Source organism: Pristis pectinata, chromosome 5 (genome assembly GCF_009764475.1).
Source record: "Pristis pectinata isolate sPriPec2 chromosome 5, sPriPec2.1.pri, whole genome shotgun sequence".
Lineage (NCBI taxonomy): Eukaryota > Metazoa > Chordata > Chondrichthyes > Rhinopristiformes > Pristidae > Pristis > Pristis pectinata.
Genome location: NC_067409.1, coordinates 40027239 through 40051006, shown reverse-complemented (window position 1 = coordinate 40051006; position 23768 = coordinate 40027239). Strand labels below are relative to the sequence as shown.

At 40.9% G+C, this 23768-nt stretch overlaps 1 protein-coding gene across 2 annotated transcripts in view; it reads right to left on the bottom strand.

Moving 5' to 3' along the window:
- The window catches only part of LOC127570645 (glycerol-3-phosphate dehydrogenase 1-like protein), a 42810-nt gene that overhangs the window by 8114 nt on the left and 10928 nt on the right, over window positions 1-23768 (bottom strand). The window contains exons 2-8 of one of the 2 annotated variants that reach the window (XM_052016393.1): window positions 17216-17305; window positions 16515-16692; window positions 10316-10456; window positions 8531-8669; window positions 6932-7044; window positions 2475-2708; window positions 1710-1816 (exon numbers count right to left, since the gene is read on the bottom strand). In XM_052016393.1, the coding sequence (XP_051872353.1) occupies window positions 1710-1816; window positions 2475-2708; window positions 6932-7044; window positions 8531-8669; window positions 10316-10456; window positions 16515-16622 (842 nt within the window). In that variant the 5' untranslated portion in view covers window positions 16623-16692; window positions 17216-17305. The remainder of the gene's footprint in view (window positions 1-1709; window positions 1817-2474; window positions 2709-6931; window positions 7045-8530; window positions 8670-10315; window positions 10457-16514; window positions 16693-17215; window positions 17306-23768) is intronic. The other variant, XM_052016392.1, reaches the window with a different exon arrangement.

The window sequence follows — 23768 nt, the reverse complement described above, 5'->3', positions numbered from 1 at the left end:
GCCTTGAACTCTCATTAGTTTAAGATCGGTGTCGCATTCATAGACACCTCAGATGCTCTGTTGTCCTCACAACGTTGTTTTTAAGGTTGCAACTCCAGCAAGTTATACCATAAAGTACAGTATATTTGTGTTGAATAAAGTGTGACAGGGCAAGCCCCACACAGAAGTAGATGGTTCATTAACGAAACATACATTTACACAGTGTTTCTTAATTGCAGGAAATGGTCTCTAACAATTTACTTTAGGGAAAATTAATATATATCCTGAATAGAGACAGTTAGGATTGGAGACCTATGTCTATCATTTTGAAGAGGTTTTTGAGAAAGGTGGAAAGGTAGCAAGCTAGAACTAAATGGACATCCAGTTTCAAGGGTAGAAGTATGACAACTGGATAAGCACGCTTTGAGGGTGAACAGAAGGCCAAAAAGAAGACTTGTGTTGGAGGGCTGAATAATCCATGCAGATGCATGTCAGGAGATCCCAAGACAAGGTGGATGAAGTAATGAAGAGATTTGAAAAATGTCAACATGGAGGTGCAAGAAACTGCAGATGCTGGAATCTGGAGCAGCAAACAAGATGCTGGAAAAACTCAGCAGGTCAAGTTTCAAGTTCAAGTTTATTGTTATAGGCATATATACCCAGGGTATAAATGCCATGAAAGTTAGCTCTTTGCAGCAACAGCACAGTACCTGATAAACACAAGTTAACATAGACTTAAATTAATATAAATTATACATAGCTTCATGACAAAATAAACCAAAATAAACATAACAACATCAGTACAAGTTGAGAGAAAAAGGTAATATAATCTGAGGTAGCATTACAAAATGGACAGTCAACATTTGAGTCAAGACCCTTCATCTGGACAGACCAGATGAAGGGTGTTGACTCAAAACGTCAACTGTCCATTTTCCTCCACAGATGCTGCCTGACCCGCTGAGTTCCTTCAGCATCTTGTTTGTTGAAAATATCAGTTTGTTGTAGCACATGAAGCTAGAAAATGGAAAGCTCATCAACTTGAAATGGTATCTCAGTTTCTCTCTCCAAGATGCTGTCTGACCTGTAGCATTTCCAGAATTTAGTATTTTTTATTCAAATTTCCAGCATTTTGCTTTCTGGGAGGCAACCTAGACTGTGCAATATTAAGGTGTGGTGGTCAACTTTAACAACATTTAAGAATTAACACTAAAGTTGACAAAGCATAGGTTAAAAAAGTCCAAGTGGGAGAACATGGAAATGGAAAATGCAGCACAAAAAGGGAGAATATTGAGAGCCACTTTAAGGCTTCACATCCAGTAGCCCAAGAAGTGCAAGAATAATAATTGATTATGGTCCAAACTATTGGATTATTTATTCTGTGGTGTAAATTTAATTGACTTCCTAATACAGCTAAACAGTTGCTCTCCATTCCATGGGTTGTGCAGGGAAATACTTAAGTAGCCCTCCTCATTAGCATGGCAAGTTAAACTGATCTGCTCACTTTTGACTGCATTGGAAGCTGAAGCACTAAGCAGCTCTGCAGAGAAAATGAAAAACTGGTGCAGTAAATGCACTTCAGGAGAACACTGATCAGCCAAGCAGAGCATTCTGTATACAACATGTCAGCAGTAGCAAAGATAGCAAGAAAGAACACTAAAGTATCCAAGGGAGAAGTAGTTTCATGCACACCAGCGTAATAAATGAACAAGGAATGTATAAATGTGACTTACTTATCCACCAATGACTTTTGTTTGAGAATGTGGTGCACTTCCGCTGACGTCTGAGGCCCTTGGAGTTTCTGGCCATTAAGCATCTCCTGTTCCAGCTGTTCAATGGTCTGAGAAGCAAATAATTCAAGATTTTTCTTTTACTTTTCTGCATGCAATAACTGAACAGTATTTAGACTGTTAATGAATATAAATTGATGCACATTATACAATAAAGTAATATGTTATCGAGTAGTTTTACTGTCTTTTTCTATTGCCTGTGGGTAGATGTGTTTAATAAAAAAAGTACTGGAAACACAAATGCTGGTAGGTATATAATGGTAAATGCTGGTAAATGCGCTTTTCCTGCTTCGCAATGAACATTATTGCAATAGTTCAATGTAACAAAGCTGGAAAATATTTAAAAGGTGTTTCATGCATTTTCTTCCACCAGCCTCTCTTTCTGAAGGCATCAGTTATTGCTTAGTTGTACTTCCAATTATCTTTCTCAAGTAACCACTCTTCATATGACCCTGACAGGCTACAGAACTCAGGGGATAGATACCACATTCAAGTCCAACTAATCTTGTAGAGAACACTGAAATGACCAGACAATTTTCCCTTCCATAGATCAGTAATAGCATCTCCAGTGGAGATCACTAAATTAAGGACTGGGGATCAATCTTTGTTTCACGTGTATATTGCATTCTGCATTCAAACAATTAGAAAATGCATATATTTATTAAAATATTTTCTTTCCCAGATAATAGTCAATAAAATCCTTCCTACCTTTCCCGTCTTTACAAAAGCTTCTGCAATTTTACGGTTTCGCCCTCCATAGCACGTTGTGATAACATCTGCAATACCACAACTTTCCAGGAAAGTCGCAACAGACACTGTTCCTTTGCAAAAGAGCTTGGCAAATGCAATCATCTCCATCAAACCCAGGCGAATTACAGCAGCTTTGGTGTTATCGCCACAGAGTAGCCCATCACAGAAACCAGCACCAACTGCAACAACGTTCTGTCAAAGATTAATAGTGCCAATTTATTGAGATGCAGCTTCAACATTCAAGGTAACGATCAGGTTATAATACAATAAATCAGGTAACAATAGGGCAGCACGGTAGTGTAGCGGTTAGCGTAACGCTATTACAGCGCTAGTGACCCAGGTTCAATTCTGCCGCTGTTTGTAAGGAGTTTGTACATTCTCCCTGTGACTGTGGGGGGTTTCCTCCAGGTGCTCCAGTTTCCTCCCACATTCCAAAAAAAGACATATGGGTTAGGAAGTTGTGGGCATGCTGTGTTGGCGCCGGAAGCGTGGCAACACTTCCGGGCTACCCCCAGCACATTCTTAGACTGTGTTGGTTGTTAATGCAAAAAGACGCATTTTACTGCGTGTTTTGACTTTTATGTGACTAATAAATACATAAAAACATATAAGGATTTCAAAAAATTTCATTATCCATTTTTAAGGTGGATATGCACATTGAATGGCCTCAATGACAATGTCAATTCAAACACAACTTAAAACTCTTATCAGGAACACATAGTCAATACTAATTTCAAAGTTAGTTTACATTACAATGGCAGCTAATGCACTAAATTTTAAGTGGATTGTCTGATAACAAAGGCAAATTATGGATGGGCAAATGCTGACCTTGCTTTTTCAACTATGCGATTCCATCACTGGCTCTTCAATTTGGACAGTAGTTCAACTTCTAGCAAGGATGACACAAAGCAAGGAACAGGAGCCCAGAACTATACCCAGCCTATGCTTCACTTGATTGCACCTGGCAAGCCACAGTCAGCAAACCGGTCTCCCGTCTTATTTCACTGTCTGACAGAATGGGCTTGGCACTGGCAGAGTACAGGATAGATGTCAGCCATGGTACATTATGGAACCAGGAAGAACATCTCTGCTTCACCTGTTCCACAGACTTCTCCCCATTGTCAAAAGAGATCCCTTAAAACCCTAGTTTGCCTGCTCACAGTCTGGCAATGTGTGCAAATCACACTCCATCCATCTGCATCCACCAAGAGCAATTCAGTTATACAATCAGCCAGGAGTATAATTTATACAGTTAAGCATCATTGCACCTAAAATGTCTGAAAAATCACAGCAGGTTAGCCCTCAAATATTGGTGGTGTGGTCAAGATTACCCATGTTCTCAATTGGCAGGTGTTTGTTTTAAGGCAAGAAATGTGCAGCCAAAAGTTGTAAGTGGCACTTAAGTGTATTTGACTGTGGGAGATTTACAGTGTCACTCAAGCATGCTCACTGAGTATCTGCACAGGTTTTCATGCGGTGGTTTCACTGGATCAGGAACAGGCATCAAGCTGGTTTGCCCAATCTTAATTCAGGGTGGCATCTATTTTTTATATAACAATAAACCGCTTACAATGATACAATGTCTTTAACTCAAAAAACATCCCAAGGCATTTGTGAAATAAGAGGGAAACAAAGTACAAAAAGTGAAAGGTTGGGGGAGGGGGACTCAATGAAGTGAGCTTTAGGGCTTTACTCTTTGGAGAGGAGGAGGATGAGAGGAGACATGATAGAGGTGTACAAGATATTGAGAGGAATAGATAGAGTGGACAGCCAGCGCCTCTTTCCCAGGGCACCAATGCTCAATACAAGTGGATATGGCTTTAACGTAATGGGTGGGAAGTTCAAGGGAGATATCGGAGGAAGGTTTTTTTTTACCCAGAGTGGTGCGGGCATGGAATGCACTGCCTGGGGTGGTGATGGAGGCAGATACATTGGTCAAATTCAAGAGATTACTAGATCAAGGAATTTAAAGGAATTCAAGGAATTTAAAATGGAGGGATATGTGGGAGGAAGGGGTTAGATGGTCTTAGGCGAGGTTTAAAGGTCGGCACAACATTGTGGGGCATAGGGCCTGTATTGTGCTGTACTGTTCTATGTTCTAAATACAAGGAATTTATGGAGGTCCTTTAAAAGGAGGAAGACAACCAGGACATCTTAGGAAGGAAATCGCAATGAATGTGATCCAACCAGCTCGATGTACTGGCACCCATGGTGGTGCAGAGCAGGACGATAAATCAGATCAAATTTTAAAAACCTGCAATAAGTTTAAAATAATTAAATACAATAAAATAATTAAATTAATTCAAAAATGTAAATTACCCAAATCTTACCTTTCTCCCACAAAGGTTTTCCTTTTCTTTGAAAAGAATGTAAATCATGGAACTTGCAACAGATCTAATGTGGCAAGGTTTCAGCAGGTAGGTTTCCCACCATGACCACTTGGAAACATGGATGGTTTAAGTTTTAAATTTCTGGAAGTGGCAGACATATGGGGCTTAGATTCAAGCTTTCATTGCCTGGCATATCAGCTGGAAGCCATTTCAAATACAAGACCCTCATTTTCAGCCCTGAGATGGGAAGTTGTCCAAGGCCTAAGGTGGCACAACATAAATGGCAGTGAAGCTTAACACCTTCTATGCACACTTTGAAAGGGTGAACAACACTACACCTGTGTGAATGTCCACAGCATCCAGCGACCCTGTGATCTCTGTCTCAGAGGCTAATGTCAGAACATTCTTCAAGAAGGTGAACCCTCGCAAGGCATCAGGCCATGGCGGTGTACCTGGCCAGGTATTGAAAACCTATGCCAACCAACTGGCTGGAGTGTTCAAGGACATCTTCAACTTCTCATTGCTGCGGACTGAGATTCCCGCCTACTTCAAAAGGGCATCAATCATACCGGCATACAAGAAGAGCAGGGTGAGCTGCCTCAATGACTATTGCCCAGTAGCACTCACATCTACTGTGATGAAGTGCTTTGAGGGGTTGTCACGGCTAAAGTTAACTCCTGCCTGAGCAAGGACCTGGACCCCTGCAATTTGCCTACCGCCACAACAGGTCTACAGCGGACGCAATCCCACTAGCTCTCCATTCGGCTTTGGAGCACCTAGACAACAGCAAAACATATGTCGGGCTGCTGTTTATTGATTACAGCTCAATACTATCATCCTCTCAGTACTAATCAACAAGCTTCAAAACCTGGGCCTCTTTACCTCCCTCTGCAACTGGATCCTCGACTTATCAGGAGACCAGAGTCAGTGCGGATCGGTAGTAACATCTCCTCCTTGCTGACAATCAACACAGGCATGCCTCAAATGTGTGTGCTTAGCCTACCGTCCTACTCTCTCTACACTCATGACTGTGTGGCTAGCCACAGCTCAAACGCCATCTATAAATTTGCCGACGACACCACTGTTGTTGGTAGAATCTCAGATGGAGACATGCAGGAGTGAGATAGATCAGCTGGTTGAGTGGTGTTGCAACAACAACCTCACATGCAATGTCAGCAAGACCAAGGAATTGATTGTGGACTTCAGGAAGGGGAAGTCAGGAGAACACACAACAGTCTTCATTGAGGAGTCAGCGGTGGAAAGGGTGAGCAGCTTCAAGTTCCTGGGCGTCAACATCTCAGAGGATCTGTCTTGGGCCCAACACATTGATGCAATCATGAAGGCATGTCAGTGACTCTACTTCATTAAGAGATTGAGGAGATTTTGTATGTCACCAAAGACTCTTGCAAGTTTCTACAGATGTACGGTGGAGAGCATTCTGACTGGTTGAATCACCGCCTGGGATGGAGGCTCCAGTACTCAGGATCAAAAGTGGATGCAGAGTGTCGTAGACTCAGCCAGCTCCATTACAGGCACAACCCTCCCTGCCATTGAGGATATCTTCAAGAGGTGGTGCCTCAAAAAGGTGGCATCCATCATTAGGTACCCTCACCGCCCAGGACATGCCCTCTTCATATTACTACCATCAGGGTGGTGGTACAGGAGCCTGACGACTCTCACTCAACGTCTTGGAAACAGCTTCTTCCCCTCCACCATCAGATTTCTGAATGGTCCATGAACACTACTTGTTATTCCTCTTTTGCACTATTTATTTATTTTTGTAACTTACAGTAATTTTTATGTCTTTGTGTCTTGAATGGTACTGCTGCCACAAACCAACAAATTTCACGACATATGTCAGTGATAATAAACCTGATTCTGATTACTATGGTGGCAATTAGGGATAGGATCATGGATATGATCTCCATACAACATAGATATCCATGTTTATATAGAAATGAAAAATTTCCAAGCCATTTCTAGTGGCTTGCTTTTCAGGGAGACCAATAAACAATTGGGCATCATGAATAAACAAATGACAGTAGGATTCAAGTTCTTGAAAAAACCTGCAATATGTTTTCTTACCTTTAATGCTCCACACAGTTCCACTGTATCTGCATCCTCCACCACAGTTATACGAAAACTGGATGTCTGCATGAGCTCTTTGAATACGTTTCCATTTTGTACATTTTTGCTGCCTAGTAGAAGAAATCTCTGTTACTTTGTTCTTCTAAACAACTGATATTAATTTTTACTGTTGCCCTTGAACAACAAAAACACTTGTTGCAGATAGTGAATGTTTAATCATTTCCATGGATCTTTCTTGCAATGAACAAATTCAGTGATTCATTTTAGTTTCTCACAAGAATCCATCACCTTGCTCTGCTGACCTGTTGCAGAAAGGCAGTATACTGTGATTTGGACAATTGATAATGAGCTTTATTAGCAATGCTTTCAAGAAAGCCGCTAAACTTGGCAAATATACCTTGTGGCCAATACTACAGTACCCATATTTTACATAATCAATTGCATTATTTCTTATGTTAAAATCCTGGTGGCCTATTCTCCAGAGGTTAATCAATTGAAAAATTCAAAACTGAGATTAGGATATTTTTGTTTTGAAAATTATGGAATATGGAACCAATGTTGGTAGAAAGATTTAATCGTGATCTAATTGAATAACTAAACAGGCTCAAGGACTTAATGAATTCTATGTTCCTAACAAATTAAAGAGCCTTTTCCTAATAGTTCAGCTAGTTAATCCAGGAGAGAGCCAAGAAATATAAATCACTAAAATGTAATCGGCAATTTTGAGATCATTCTGGATTTTATCTAGATTTTGGAAATGCATGATGTTGTTTCCCTTTCCCAAGAAGGCACTGAGTCCTGTTGGAGGAAGGTTTAATTGGCTCCAGACACTTCTCATATATGGGCTTTGACTGAAACACCAAAAACATTTTCCTGCAGGAGTTAAATGAAAATCTCTTGCACAAATTCCTCACAATGCAACATTCTCATTAGCTTTTTACATATTTGCTTTTTCTACCAAGTATTAAGGTCTATGGCATGAACTGTCATGCCAGTTCAGATCAACTACTTCAGTTCAAACCAGGAGTCAAAGCAATGCCTTCTACTCTGTGCATCACTTATGTTATCTGGTCACTCACATCTTACAGCTGAGTTCTGCTGGTGCTTTTTAGTTCAAGTGGTTGAGAGGTGATTACCTTTCACAGTGTGAGGTGTTAGTGGGGTACCATTTATGTTCTACCTGCCAGGAACAGAGTAAATATCATTGGGAGAAATGTTTCACTATTATAAGTAAAATAACAAATCAAGAAAACCTTTTAAACATCATCCCTAACTGCAGTAAAAACAGAAAATGCTGTAAATAGTCAACAGGTCAGGCAGTATCTGTGGAAAGAGAAACAGAGTTCAGCATGTTGTTTTTATTGCAGATGTCCAGAAACTACTGTTTTTAAAATTTTCGTTCCTAAATGGTGATTTAATACACTACACAGAATAACTTAACTTAAGTGAAGTATTACTGCAGTATAAAACAGTTCACACTATTTACTTAACAAGATGGCTAATGTAATATGCCACAGTACATAGCAGAGTTCATAGAATTTTGTTGTAAATTCAGCAGCCTTAAAGCACAGTTGTTGAAAAAGTAAACAGAATTACCTATTGTAGTTTCACAGAACTTCTCTGCTGCAACCTCATTGGCTATATTGGCCCCCATTAATACACTGACATCAATTTTCATTTTTTCCCTGATTATATCAGAAATTAATTTTAATCCTTCAGGTCCTTCATCAATTCCCTGGAATGAGGAAATTTACACAAATTAGCAAATATGATCAGCAAAACTAAAATGAAAATATTTTGCAATAGCTTTGCAATTTGTTTAATTACAAAGTAATGTCATGGTTTGCAGCAAATTTAGTTACTGGCCATTTTAAATAAGCCAGCAAATTAAAAAGAATAGCATAGTTGGATTCTAATAGTTATTATGCAGTCAGCCTTTCTGACAGAAACTGCAGATTTTGTGACAATGTATTTTGAAAAAATGTATACTGCATTAAGTGTTCGCATGCAAGACTTAAAGCATCAGTTCTTGTATACTAATTTATTAGCTGCTTTCTCATCATCCAGAGATAATAGTTCTGGTCTCAGTTTATGACAATTAACACAATAAAGGGCCACTCACAGCTCCCACCCATAGAGGAAGAAGGAACTTTTGCACCATTACTAAAATAGGAAAAGTTATCTTATAACACCATCACTTCAGCAGTACATTAATCTATTACCCATTCAGCATGCTGGTTTAGTTCAAGAGGAACAGAGTCCAAGGGATCGGATACTCATGATTTAGAAAATAAAGATTTGAATCTTATAAATGATACCCCAAAACTCCAGATAATGCTAGATGGCTACAACATTCTCTCAGGAGAGAATGGTTAGATGTCTACATTTCCAATTTTAATGCTTTTTTTTGTGTTGTGGGTCAGAACAATAAATTAGAAGAAAGTGCAAGTGAGAGAGGACAGGGCCAATAATTGCTAATGCATTCACTAGGGCCACCGTGATCTTTTATACTTTGCTTCTACTACCATAAAAGTATCCTGTCTTTCTATTTATCATGTCCTCGTCAGCTTTACACTTCAAAACTTTGGCACCTTCTTTTGATTAATCCACATGCTTCTAAATATTCATTGATGCAATCATGAAGCAGGCACGCCAGTGGCTCCACTTCATTAGGAGTTTGAGGAGATTTGGTACGTCACCAAAGTCTCTTGCAAATTTCTACAGATTCTGTCTGGTTGCATCACCGCCTGGTATAGATCCTCCAATGTTTAGGATCGAAAGAGGCTGCAGAGTGTTACAGACTCAGCCAGCTCCATCACAGGCACAACCCTTCCCTGCCATTGAGGACATCTTCAAGAGGCGGCGCCTCAAGAAGGTGGCATCCATCTAATGATGTACCTCCCAGTACATGCCCTCCTCACATTTCTACCATCGAGGTGGTGGTACAGGAGCCTGAAGACCCACACTCAACGTTTCAGGAACAACTTCTTCCTCTTCACCATCAGATTTCTGAATGGTCCATGAACCCATGAACACTACCTCATTATTCCTCTTTTACACTATTTATTTACTTTTGTAACTTATAGTAATTTTATGTCTTTATGTCTTGCACTGTACTGCTGCCGCAAAACAACAGATTTCCCAACATACGTCAATGACAGTAAACCTGATTCTGATTCATCCCATCTTGAATTATAGATTTTAAGAGAAGCTCAGATCTGTTGGATGCCTGAAGGAGAATGAATCAGGAATTAACTCAGCTGAAGGCCAACAAATGAAGGAAATCATTTAGGGTTTATAAATGAACCTCCCTCCCACTGCTCAAGTAGAACTAGTGTGATAACCAGGTAAATGAAAGAATCATTTGTAATATTTAAGTACCTTGATGAGACTTATGCCAAGAGCATTCTGTGGCACTAGGTCAGCAATGTCATCACATAATTTGCGGATAAATTGGTGGGGCACAACAAAAACTAGCAAATTTGCACCACGTACGGCATCCTTCAGATCTGGAATAGCAACCTATGAAAAAATGACAGAAGGTTTAGAAAATAATCATGCAGAAAGATAATGCTCATTTACAGACAGTACAATAATTTCTTTTTTTGTTATATCCATGAAGACATGTTCATTGCATCCCAACCACATGTTCAACAATAGCAGGCATTTTCTTTCTGCTTGATGCAACCTATCATAGAAACAGTAGACTCGTCATATGTCCTTCATAGGTGGGAATGCATGTGCAAGGATAAGGTTTGTTGGCTGTACCACACATAGTTCTCTGGGTAATATGCGCAGCAGAACATTGGACACTTGAGGCTTCACATACAACTTCCTGTGTAACACTGGTTCAACAAATGAAGACACGTGTTTAAGAATGTACAAGCCAGGGATTTGGAGGGAATAACAATGATGCCAGAGTTGTCAGTAAACAGGTATAGTTAGTCTGCTCGAACATTCAACTCCTATCAATAACAGGTTAATATTCATAATAACATTGAAATAACAATACAAGATCATCTTCCTCCAAGATTTGAGATACTTTTCATCTGCAGCCCACAGTACCACAAGGTGAACCGCTTGATAAAGGTTATTCTCTACTTTGGCACAAATCAGCGATCAAGTCTGAGAACCTGCAGTTTGCTTTGTGTGGTACAGACCCTGACCTTTGGAGAATTTCATTGAGCCCAGCTGTAGCTATAGGTGAAGACAGCCTCAATCCTGACTAACTCCTCCAAAGGTGCAAAAAAAATGAATGGCTTTGGCTGCAGTGCTCTCCAGAATGAATGGTCCTTTGATCATAGAAGAAAGCCTTCGTGAATGAGGTGCTGGAGCCTAACCAAGTCAATCTTCCAAGAGAAGGGGAGAAATAGTGTGATTTTTAAAATATTATCTTCAAAAACATAAATTGGGATTAGAAATCTTAGGCAGTGGGGTTGACACACTGAATTTAATTAAAATGGTCAAATTTCACCTACACCAAAGGTCACACTGACCTTTACAATATAAAAGTGACTCGACTACAAAAGTATTTAATTGGTTGTAAAGTGCTTTGAAAGATCATAATGTTAGTCATTAAATGTAATGTATTGATGCACGTCTTTTTTTTAATACATCACACAACCCTACAAATTCAATTAAATGGAGTATAATGAATATCTTATTTAACTCCTAACCTCTCACAAAGTGGTTTTAATTTCATGACAAAAAGTTCACACAATTCAAATTTAAAAAATTAAACTTGCAATTCTTCAAAAGGAAGTACAAGAAATTTTAAATCCAATGGCTTATGGAATAATACATCAGCTTGATACATTAAAGCATAGAATCTATGAGGAACTGAATGGAAGCGAAGAATCTCAATAGAAGTTGTCAGCAGGGAATGTAGCAAGTCTGTTTCTCCCAACATTGAAAGTCATGGAGCACATCACCTTTCCAACCTCCAATTTGATCATTGCTATATGCCGATGACAATAATAAATGCAGTGGATAAATGAATTAAAAACAGAAAATACTGGAAAAAAAACTCAGCAAATCTTCAGAACAAAAAAAGTGTTCAATTTTCATGTCAACAAGTTTTCAGGTGAAATAAGAACAGAAATGCTGGAGACACTTGGCAGGTCAGGCAGCATCTGTGGAAAGAGAAACAAGGTTAACATTTCAGGTTGAACATCCTTCATCAGAACTCCTTCCCAGTTCTGAAACGTTAACTGTTTTTCATTCTACAGATGTGGCCCGACCTGCCAAGTGTCTCCAGCATTTCTGTTCTTATTTCAGACTTCCATCAACTGCAGTTTCTTGATTTGCAAGCTTTCATCAGAACTGGAAATAGCTAAAGATATACTGGGCTTGAAATACCATCACGCAATGCACGTGGTTGAACTTTGATGGGTTGATCTTCCCTAAAGCAAGTTCCTGTTTTGACTCCACATTCTCGGTTGTTCACCCCACCCCCATCCATTGATCTACCCTCCATAAGCAGAAATGAATGTACAAAGCCATGACTTACTAGATCTACTGCATGCAGCACTCTAGGTGACATGCCCAGTAAAATATCGTATTTTAAATGGGATGTGAAACATCTGACCACTGTGGTATCCCAACAAACTAGTAGGGGTACCTGTGCAGCATTGGTTCAATAAATGAAAACACTTCAAGAAGCTCAAGGCCGAGGAGTTATTCAGTTCTTGAACCAACCGGCACAACCCAAATCACTAGACTTTAGCAACACTATGACCACTTTGATCACTTTGCACTAAAATGGATTGTGTGTTTTGTTTGTTTTAATTGTGTTCTTTCTTGTAAAAATTAAGTTTAATTTATGTTTTTCTAGTGAATGCTGCTTATACAATGCTATGTGCCTGTGATGCTGCTGCAAGCAAGTTTTTCACTGCACCTCTGCATACATGTATTTGTGCATATGACAATAAACTCAACTTTGTCTTTGAATAAAATGGCATCTGAGCTGCCAGTAAACAAGCAGGAGAGATGTATCCTCACAAAGTCTGGTGCATACAATCAAGGAATTGTCACTGAATTGGAGATGACCATTTGGCCCATTAGTCCATTAACAGCTGGCATAAACTCAATCCCATCAGTTTTATTTCCCCACTTTATCCCCCAGCGCCCTGCTAATTAATTTCCTTGATGAATGGAAAAAAAACTGCAGATGCTAGAAATCTGAAATAAAAACAGAAAATGCTGCAAATATTTAGCAGGTCAGCCAGCATCTGTAGAAATAGAAGTCGAGTTAATATTTTAGGTCAAGATCCTTTGTCTGATGAAGGATCTTCAACTTGAAATATTAAACCTTTCTTTCTCCACAAATGCTGCCTGTCCTGCCGAGTCTTTCCAGCATTTTGTGTTTTCAGTTGCAGAGAGGGGGATGGGTGGAGAAAATAAGAGGGAATAACCTGGTAGGACAGAGACCAAGATATAATTATTCCAAAAGGTGACATAAAGATTAGAGTACACAAAGATTAGAGTACACAAAAGAAGCAAATTGAAGCATTCATTGAGAGAAAGAGGAAGTTAAAAGGACTGGTTATCTGAAATTGTTGGAATTCAAGTATTAAGTTTCAATGGTTTCAACATACCCAGGCAGAAGATGAAATGTTCTAGATGGGAGGAGTCAGGTGAGAGCAGAAGTCCAAATAATGGAGGGAATGCTGTTCCTTTCCCGTGCAGCTTTGCAGGATGCAGGCTGAAATCACACCTGGAGTACTGTGCACAGTTTTTGTCTCCATATTTAAGGATGGATATATTTGCATTGGAGCTGTGCAGAGAAGGTTGATTTCCAGAGTGAAAGTTTGGCATATGAACAGAGGTTGAGCAGATTGAGCCTATGCTCACTAGAGTTTAGATGTGGTGGTCTTATTGAAACATAGAAGATTCTGATGGGATTGACATGGTGGATGCTCACAGGATGTTTCTTCTAGTGGGGGCATCTAATAGTAGGGGGCATGGTTTCAGAATAATGGATGCGAGGAGGAATTTCATCTCTCAGACAGTTGTGACTCTTTAAAATTTTCTAACCTAAAGAGCTGTGGAGGCAGAGCTGATAAATATATTCAAAGTAGGCACTGACAAATATTTGAACTGCAAGGGATTGGGTGGGGGTGTGTGGGTATGGTGAAAGAGTGTGGAAAATGGTGCTGAGGCCAAAACTGGATCAGCCATGAATGGTGGAGCAGCTCAAGAAGTTGATTGGCCAACTCTTGCTCCTGCTCCAGTTTCTTACATTTTTATAGCTCAGAATGAGAATGGGAGTAGGGTGAAGAATTAAAATGACTAGTGAGCAGCAGCTCAGGGTGGACTGAATGCAGATGTTCTGCAATGGTATCATGCAATCTGCACTCAGTCTCCCCAGTAGAGTGTGAATAAAGTATACCAAATTGAAAGAAATGCAAGTAAATTGCTGCTCCACTAGGAAAGAGCATTTGAGGCCTAGATAGTGGGGAAAGTAAGAGGAAAGAGGAAAAAGGACAGGAGTTGCAAAAGAAAGTGAGAGAAAACAAATTGGAGGCCTATTGGAGAAGATGACACGAAGGTCGGTGTTGTGGATAGTGTAGAAGGTTACTGTAGATTACAACAGGACATTGATAGGATGCAGAGCTGGGCTGATAAGTGGCAAATGGAGTTCAACCCAGAAAAATGTGAAGCGATACACATTGGAAGATTGAATTTGAAGGCAGAATACAAGGTTAATGGCAGGACTGTTAGTAGTGTGGAAGAACAGAGGGATCTTGGGGTCCCTCAAGGTTGCAGCACAGGTCGATAGGGTTGTTAAGAAGGCGTATGGTGTGTTGGCCTTCATTAGTCAGAGTATTGAGTTCAAGAGCAGTGAGGTAATGTTGCAGCTCTGTAGAACTCTGGTTAGGCCACACTTGGAATATTGTGTTCAGTTCTAGTCACCTCAATATAGGAAGGATGTGGAAGCTTTAGAGAGGGTGCAGAGGAGATTTACCAGGATGCTGCCTGGATTGGAGAGCATGTCTCATGAGGATAGGTTGAGTGAGCTAGGGCTTTTCTCTTTGGAGAGGAGGAGGATGAGAGGTGACTTGATAGAGGTGTACAAGATAATAAGAGGCATAGATTAAGTGGACAGTCAGAGACTTTTTCCCCAGGGCAAAAACGAGGGGGCATAACTTTAAGGTGATTGGAGGAAGGTATAAGGAGGATGTCAGAGGTAAGTTTTTGTTACACAGAGAGTGGTGGGTGCGTGGAATACACTGCCAGCAGAGGTTGTGGGGCAGATACATTAGGGACATCTAAGAGACTCTTAGATAGCCACATGAATGATAGAAAAATAGAGGGCTATGTGGGAGGTAAGGGTTAGATAGATATTAGAGTAGAATAAAATGTCAGCAAAACGTAGTGGGCCAAAGGGCCTGTACTGTGCTGTAGAGCTCTATGTTCTTAAGGTGCTGGGGGGAATGGAACTGTTGGATTGAGGAACCAGCATGAATTGGATAGACTCAATGACCTCTTTCTCTACCGTAACAATAACAATTATAGAATTTTATAAATCTAAGAGTGATGGATACCCATAGAAAGAGATTAAAGGGAAGTGAAAAAAAAGTCAAGATAGGAAGAACATATTCTGGTCACCAAGGCATAGGAAGAATGTGATAGTGCCAGAGAGGATACAAGGAGATTCGCTTAGGTGTTGACTGGGATGGAGCAGTACAGTTACAAGGAGAGATTGGAGGAGCTGGGTCTCTTCCACCTAGAGCAGAGCAAGCTAAGGATGGACATGACAGAGGTATATAAAATCATGAGGGTTATAGATAGGCAGACTGCAGGAAACTTTTGTCCATTTCAGAGGTAGATGAAACCAGAGAACATAGGTTTAGGACAAGGGAGAAGAGATTCAGAGGGAATATGAAGGGGGCCTTCTTCACCCAGAGAGTGGCAAGTACCTGGAAATGCACTACCTGAGAGAGTGGTTGAAGCTGGGTCACTAACAGCATTTGAGTGTCTAGATGAACACTTGAATCACTTAGGCATAGAAGGCTATGGACCAAGTGCTGGGTGATGGGTTAATACAGAAGGATGCTACTGGTCGCCATGGATGAGCTGGGGCAAATAGCCTGTTTCTATGCTGTACAGTTCTATGAAATGTTCCCTGGGGCAAGGTCAAGGTGCAACAATGGATCTAAAGTTAAGAAACAAAGGATGGGTTTAATTAGGTATAATTGGGAATATCAGAATTATGGCTGATTTCCAACCTATCACAGACAATTCCCTTTTTCTTTCCATTCCTCCCCCTTCTCTGCAACTTAAAGCATGTTGTCTCTCTAAATTTTCTCAGTTCTGATGAAAGGTATGGTCCATTGCTTGATCCAGATATGCATGCTGGGATCCTGTTTAGAACCATTCAGAGTCAGACCAGACAGCAAGGAAACAGGCCCTTCGGCCCACTGATTCCATGCTGACTATCAATTACCCCTTTGGTAACAATAAAAATTTAGCAAACATACTCGAAGTTTGATGATAACAATAATTTCTATGTCAAAGTATTAGCAAGATTAAATGAAAAACAATTCATCAGTGACATACTTTCTGACTATTACCTTACCACATTTTCAGGCAGTTTATATCCAGGCAGATATTTAACATTCTCATGTTCTTGGTTTATAATTTCAGTTAATTTCCTGTTATTAACCAGCTCTTCAAAGACCCACATATTGACTGTTCTAGCAAATTTCGGAATTTTCTGGACATTCTTTCCAATTATCTTCGCAATTGCAGAGCCCCTGTGAAAACATGTAAACTAATGTAAAAGGGAGAAACTCAAACTCCTTTTTCAGCCTCATTATCTATCTCCTCTAGGCCATTTGATAGAGCTATTTGTGCAATATAGAGATTATGCAAAGTGACCAAAAAAAACAGTGCAAAAGGTAGGCAAGTGTGGTGATGAGAGAACAGTAATGTAAATGCATTGACCGATGTAAGCTCTGAATTTTAATTGATCCTTTTTCCTTTGCAATTCACAAAAGTTCTCCATCCCCCTTCACATCAGTGCAGTAAAGCATTACATGGCCACATTGGGCCATACAGATCAGAAACATTCCAGTTTAGCGTGGCATTGGTAAACTAGGCTGACAGTGGGGAACTACAATTGGCTTTGGTATCCAAAACTGCTTGGAGTGCAGGGGGAGGGAAGAATAGAGAACAGAACTAGCTCAGGTTCTCTTACTGCTATTAAGTGTGTGGACATTGGGCGAGAAGGAACTGACTGCGATGATGCTCACAGTCAAATGGTCGGGCAATACTCACTGTCCAGTCTCGCATGTTGAATGGCCACGTGGGCAAGGTATTGAAGCGGTGCTGCCACAAGTAGAACTGTACTGTAGAATGATTCATTTCCTTCAAGAGAAATGGGATAAAGGGAGAAAACCAAAAGGAAAAGTGGAGAGGGGGAAAAAGAAAGTCATGGAACAGTTAAGATTACAGAATATTTGAATTATATCTAGTAGGAACACAGAAACCAAAGTTAATTCCTTCCATTTCCACACTACTACTGCATATTCATCCTTTTCTTTCGAAAAACTTCACCTGTAAGACAAGTGGTGCAGGACAACGATACGTGGATAAAATAAAAGATGATATAATGGCATCTCGTCACATTTTGTAGAATGGAGTACTTGTTATAAAGACCAATGCTCGTAACTAAGCACTTCAATTTTCTATCGTGCATGGGCTATTTCTGTCAGTATATTTAATGTCAACTATAAATCTTCCAGCTTCTAAAATCAAATGCCTCAGACACTTCTAGAGAAGAATTAAGTGCAATACAGCCTGTACGCAATCTCCTTCACACTTATAACCTCCACTCCGACCACTCAGTCTAACCCACCAACCTTTGAAATTTCAGCACTCCACTCACAAAGGTCCCACATTATCATCAAACCCACCAAAGGAGGCAACAGTTATACCTTGGCAAACTGACACCTACCTAGCAAAAGCTGACAACTCATCATACCTCTGTCTGGACCATGACTCCACCAGGGAACATCAGACTATAGCCACCCATATAGTCACTGACCTCAATTCCTCTGATCTTCCCTCCTCAGCCTCCAACATCCCTGAGTCTATTTCTACTTCCTCCCAGAGATCCACAAGCCAGACAGTCCTAGTAGACCTGCATATCATGACCCTATTCTAGTCCAGTCTCTTCCTGCATACATCAGTCCCACCTCTGATGCCCACTGCTGCTTTGACACTTTTTAGTTTCCTGGTCTCAGCATACTCATTTTCATACTGTACGTCCAATCCCCAGAGACCTCCCTCCCATACAGAATGGCTTCAGCAATTCAAACAGTGGCCCAACTAATCCCACTCCACCACCAACTTCCTTTGACTGGAAGAACTTGTTCTTACATTGAACAGCTTCTCCTTTAAGTCCACTCACTTTCTCTAACTCAAGGGTGTAGCTACAGTACTCATGTGATTCAAGTTATGCCTGCATCTATATGTAATATGTGGAATAGTCCTTCTTTAAGTCCTACTCAGGTCCCCTCCTCACCTCTTCTTCTGGTGCGCTGATGATTGTATTGGTGCCGCTTCATGGTCTTACATAGCTGTAAAGTTAGTGACCAATATCCATTACAAGCACATGGACTTCCATAACAAGCTTGATTACATCTCCTACCACCCTTCAAACACTAAAGGACTCCATTTCATTGTCTGAGGGTCTCTGGCTCCATCACATCTGTTTGGACAGTGATTCCAAACCATATGAGATTCTGACATGTTTTCCATTTTCCTTAACTCTTGTTTGCCTTCCACCATACTTGACAGGGCTCTCAATCACATCTGTTCCATTTCCCACACTTCCACTCTCACCCCTCTCCTCCTAGCCAGAATGAGAATAGGGTACCCTTGTCTTCACTATCCACCCCACCAAGCTACATTCAACAGGTCGTTCTCCATAATTCCACCCACCACCCACCAACCCCCCCCCCCCCCCACCGCCCCGCCAAGGTACAGCTTCACCTCTTCTCCTTGGGGACTGTTTACTCCTCCATCCCCACCAACTATTTCCCTTCTCATATACCTCCGAATGCATCGCCTGCCCTTTTACTGCTTGCATTCCCAGCATTCAGAGATTCAAATACTTCTTCCAGGTGAAGCAGTGCTCTTCCAAAGTGCTCAAAATGTGGTCTCCTCTGCAATGGAGAAAGCAAAAGCAGACTGGGTGACCAACATCTTCATTCAGTCTACAAAGGTACCTTTGAGCTTTTAGTTGCCCATCTCTTCAATTCTCCATCCCACTCCAACGCCCCTTTCTCTTCCCTCCCATACTTTTCCAATCCATGCTCATCTCCCAACTCGGCACATTACAACCCTAAAGACAACATTAAGTTAAACATTTTCAGATAGCTACCCTTTCCAGTTTGTATCAGATTGGTCATTTCTGATGAAAAATCATCAACTGGCAACATTAACCCTGTTTCTTACCACAGACTCTGTCTGACCTGCTGAGTATTTCCACTTTCCTCCTTTTATCTCCCCCAGGTTACCACAATCTACTACTTTTACTTTAATTTGAAACAAGCTGTGTTTCTTAGAGGGAATGATCCTTCCAGGCTGGAAGGTGTATGTGGGTGTATAGGGTACATTGAAGGAATGTTTTTTTAAAATCATATGATATTGCTCTTGATACATTGTTGTACTCACACACTACCTTCAATAGAGGGAGTTCTGTTTTCAATTCCATGTTTTATTTGCTTACGCAAGCAGCAAATGAAAGGAACTCAAGGACCATTGTACGATATAGAGTCAAAGGATCTGGTGAAGCAGCATGGCAGTAAATGGAAATGTGGATTTATAAAGAGAATTCCTTCAGCATATGGAAGATGTGTGTATGGATTCATAGTACTGACCGGTCAGGTACCAGACAGTGAAGACCAGGCACATGTGTATTTCACTGTATGATCACAAGTGAACCAGTAATTGTGCCATGATGGCATCAATACATCTTCCATCCTGGTATCAATTACAGGTAACTGTGATTTTGAGAAACATAATGGTAGAGCAAGATAACAAGACGGTCAGGAGGAATGGACTGGGATGAGCTATCTCAGAGGCAATTTCAGTACAGTGTGACTATTGAAAACCTCAAAAGATTGCAAGAAGAACACGAGATGATCAGTTCACAGAAGTTTTAGGAAAACAGTTGTTTCACTGCAAGAGACCACAAGAAAGAAAAGAAGCAACAAACAGGGTGGGTCTAGCAAAGTCAATAAAAGCAGAGAAGATGGGACTGCACAAGTTCGGGGGAAGGGCTCAGCACCTACAAAGAACTTTTTATTTACAGAACTGCTAAATGCATTGAATCAAGAACAGACTGGGTGGGGTGCTTTGAGAGAGGATTGCATTGCAATGTGGAGACAGTTCCAAAGCTCTGAAGATCCTTTGATGGCACATTAGGCATGGATTTAATAATAGCTGGAAATGCAATTTATCAGATTGAAAAGAGTCACTATGGAGTTTAAAAACTGTGGGGACAATCCTGGAAAGGAAAGTCATAAGTGGCAGTAGGAAAGAGGAGAGATCCAGTATCTACTATGAGTCGGAGTGGAAATCAGATGCAAGGTGGCATGGAGACAAAGACTCAAAAATGGAGAGCTTTAAGAAGCAAACAAAGTAGAGATTGTTATTGAACCAGTTCTGATGAAGGGTCATTGACCTAAAACCTTAACTGTTTCTCACTCTCTTTCTCGTAGATGCTGCTTGACCTGCTGAGTTTTCATTTCACATTTCCAGCAACTGCAATTATTGCAACTGAGTTCAGAGTATCTACATATTATTAGCCTTGTATGAGGTTTTATATCAATAGGTTAGTGCATACAGCTAACACTAAGAAGAATGCCATCCAGAATATATAATGCAATGTATTCAAAGTCACAAACCAATGATGTTGAGGCAACAGTTGCAGAACAGATGCCAGACCAAATGTGTACGAGATCTCCCTGGGAAAGTGATGTACTGGAATTATTGGTGCCTAGAGCCGATACTTCAGAGAAATCAAGGGCAACTTGCAAGTGAAGTTCAGCAAATAAAGAGAAAAAAATGGAGTGAATTCATAATTGGTTAAATTTACAGTTATGAAGGTATGTAGGTAATCAATTGTATAATCATGTGCATGTAAACAGTTTAATTGATTGTACAAGATCTTTGGAGTCAATTTTGAATCCACCTAACTAACTCTCCCTGGATTCCGTAGGACCTGACCTTCCAGACCAGCCTACCATGTGGGACTTTGTTGACAGCCTTGCTAAAGTTCAAATAGACAACATCCACTGCCCTACCCTTATCTACCTTTTTCATTACCTCTTCAAAAGGTTCATCAAGCAGGACTTTCCACGCACAAAGCCATGCTGACTCCTCCTAATTAGACTCTGACTATCCAAATGCTGGTAGATCCTGTCCCTCAGAATTCCTACCAGTAACTTCCCCACTACTGATGTCAGGCTGACGGGCCTGTAGTTCCCTGGCTTGTCCTTGCTACCCTTCTTAAACAATGAAACAACATTAGCCACCTTCCAGTCTTCGGGAACTTCACCAGTGGCTAACGATGAAGCAAATATCTCCGTGGGGGCCTCCGCAATTTCTTCTCTAGCCTCCCACAAAGTCCAAGGATGCACTTGGTCAGGCCCTAGGGATTTATTCACCCTAATGAGCTGCAAGGCTGCAAATAGCTCTTCTCTGGTAATACAAATGTTCTCCAAAACATCACCACTTGTTTCCCTTATCTCGAGCAACCATGATTTTCTCCTCAGTAAACACAGAGGAGAAATATTCATTAAAAATCTCTCCCATCTCCTGTGGCTCAAGAGATGCAGCCCTGCTGATCTCTAAGGGGACCTACTCTTTCCCTGGTCACCCTTTTACTCTTAATAGAACCTCTTGGCATTTTCTTTAACCTTACCTACTAGATCCATCTCATACCCTCTCTTTGCCCTCCTGATTTCCCTCTTAAGAGTATTCTTAATCTTTTTATAGTCATCAAGGGAATCACTCGTCTCCAACCTCCTAAACCTAAATAATGTTTCCTTTTTCTTGACCAGAGCCTCAATATCTTGTCAGCCAAGGTTCCCTGAACTTGCCAGGTTTACCCTTCACCCTAACAGGAACATGCTGCTACTGGACTCTTGATATCATGCTCTTAAAAGCCTCCCACTTGCCATTCATTCCTTTCCCTTCAAACAGGCTCACCCAATCGACCGACCTCTGCTAAATCCTGCCAAATTCCCCCCAAAATTAGCCTTGGTCCAGTTCAGGACCCTAACCTGTGGACCTGTCCTATCTTTTTCCTTCACTATCATAAAACTAATAGAATTATGGTCACTAGAGCCAAAGTGCTCCCTGACTGCCACTTCAGTTACTTGCCCTGCTTCATTCCCTGAGAGGAGGTCCAGTATTGCACCCTCCTGAGTAGGGTCCTCTATATATTGACTCATGAAACTTTCCCAGACATATTTCACAAATTCCACCCCGTCCAGGCCCTTAAGAGTCTGGGTGGTCCAGTCAATACTGTGAAATTAAAATCTCCCACTAATACAACCCTATTATTCACACAACTATGAGCAATTTCTCTACACACCTGCACCTCAAGTTCCCGCTGACTATTGGGGGGTCTATAATACAGCCCCGTTAGAGTGACCCTCCCCTTCTTTTTTCTAAGTTCTACCCATACGGCCTCACTGGATGATCCCCAAGGATGTCGTCTCTAAGCACTGCTGTTATGTCCTCCATCAAAAAGGCAACACCCCCTCCTTGCTCACCTGCATCTTTGTCACACCTGTAGCATCTGTATCCTGGAATATTAAACTGCCAGTCCTGACCTTCTCTCAGCCATGTTTCTGTTATGGCTATAACATCCTAATCCTCAGAGCCAATCCATGCTCTGAGTTCTTCTGCCTTACCTGTTAAACTCGTGCATTGAAATAAGTGCAGTTTAACTGAGTATTCCTTTCCTCGCCTTCACTTTATCCCTGGCTATTCTGATTACTAAACTTGCCCTTACTGGCTACTGCTTTATCCCATGACTTGCTCCTGCTCAGAGTCTCACCCACCCACCAATCCTCCTGTGTAGCATTTTCCTGCAAGGATATGGGTCCCTCTCTGGTTCAAGTGCAACCCGTCCCTCTTGTACAGGCCACCTTTACCCAGAAGAGATCCTAATGGTCCAAGAACCTGATTCCCTGCCCCCTGCACCGGCTCCTCAGCCACAAATTCATCTGGCCAATCTTTCTATTTCTGACCTCGCTAGCACGTGGCACCAGTCCTGGTAAGATTCTCATGAATCTTTTCTGCACCCTTTCCAGCTTAAAGACATCCTTCCTATAACTGGGCAACCAGAACTGAGCACAATACTCCAAGTGAGGTCTCACCAACAACCAATACAGTTGCAACAGGATGTCCCAACTCCTATACTTGATGCCCTGACCGATGAAGGCAAGTGTGCCAAATGCCTTTTTCACCACCGTCTACCTGTGTCGCCACTTTTGGGGTATTATGTAAATAGATCATTCTGTCTATAACACTCTCCAGGGCCCTACCATTTACTTTGCAAGTCCTGCCCTGTTTACTGTGCAAGTCCTGCTCTTTAAGGCATTTATGAACCAGATAAATTTGTGCAACCATCCAATAGTTTCATGCTTCACTATTATTAACACTATCTTTTTATTTCCAATTTGTTTAATTACTTAATTTCCATAGCTGCCCTATTCTGATTTGAACTCATGTCCATGATCAATAGTTCATGCTTTAAGTATCAGTGCACTATGCCCCTTAATCAATGAAAATTATACGAACCAAGGAA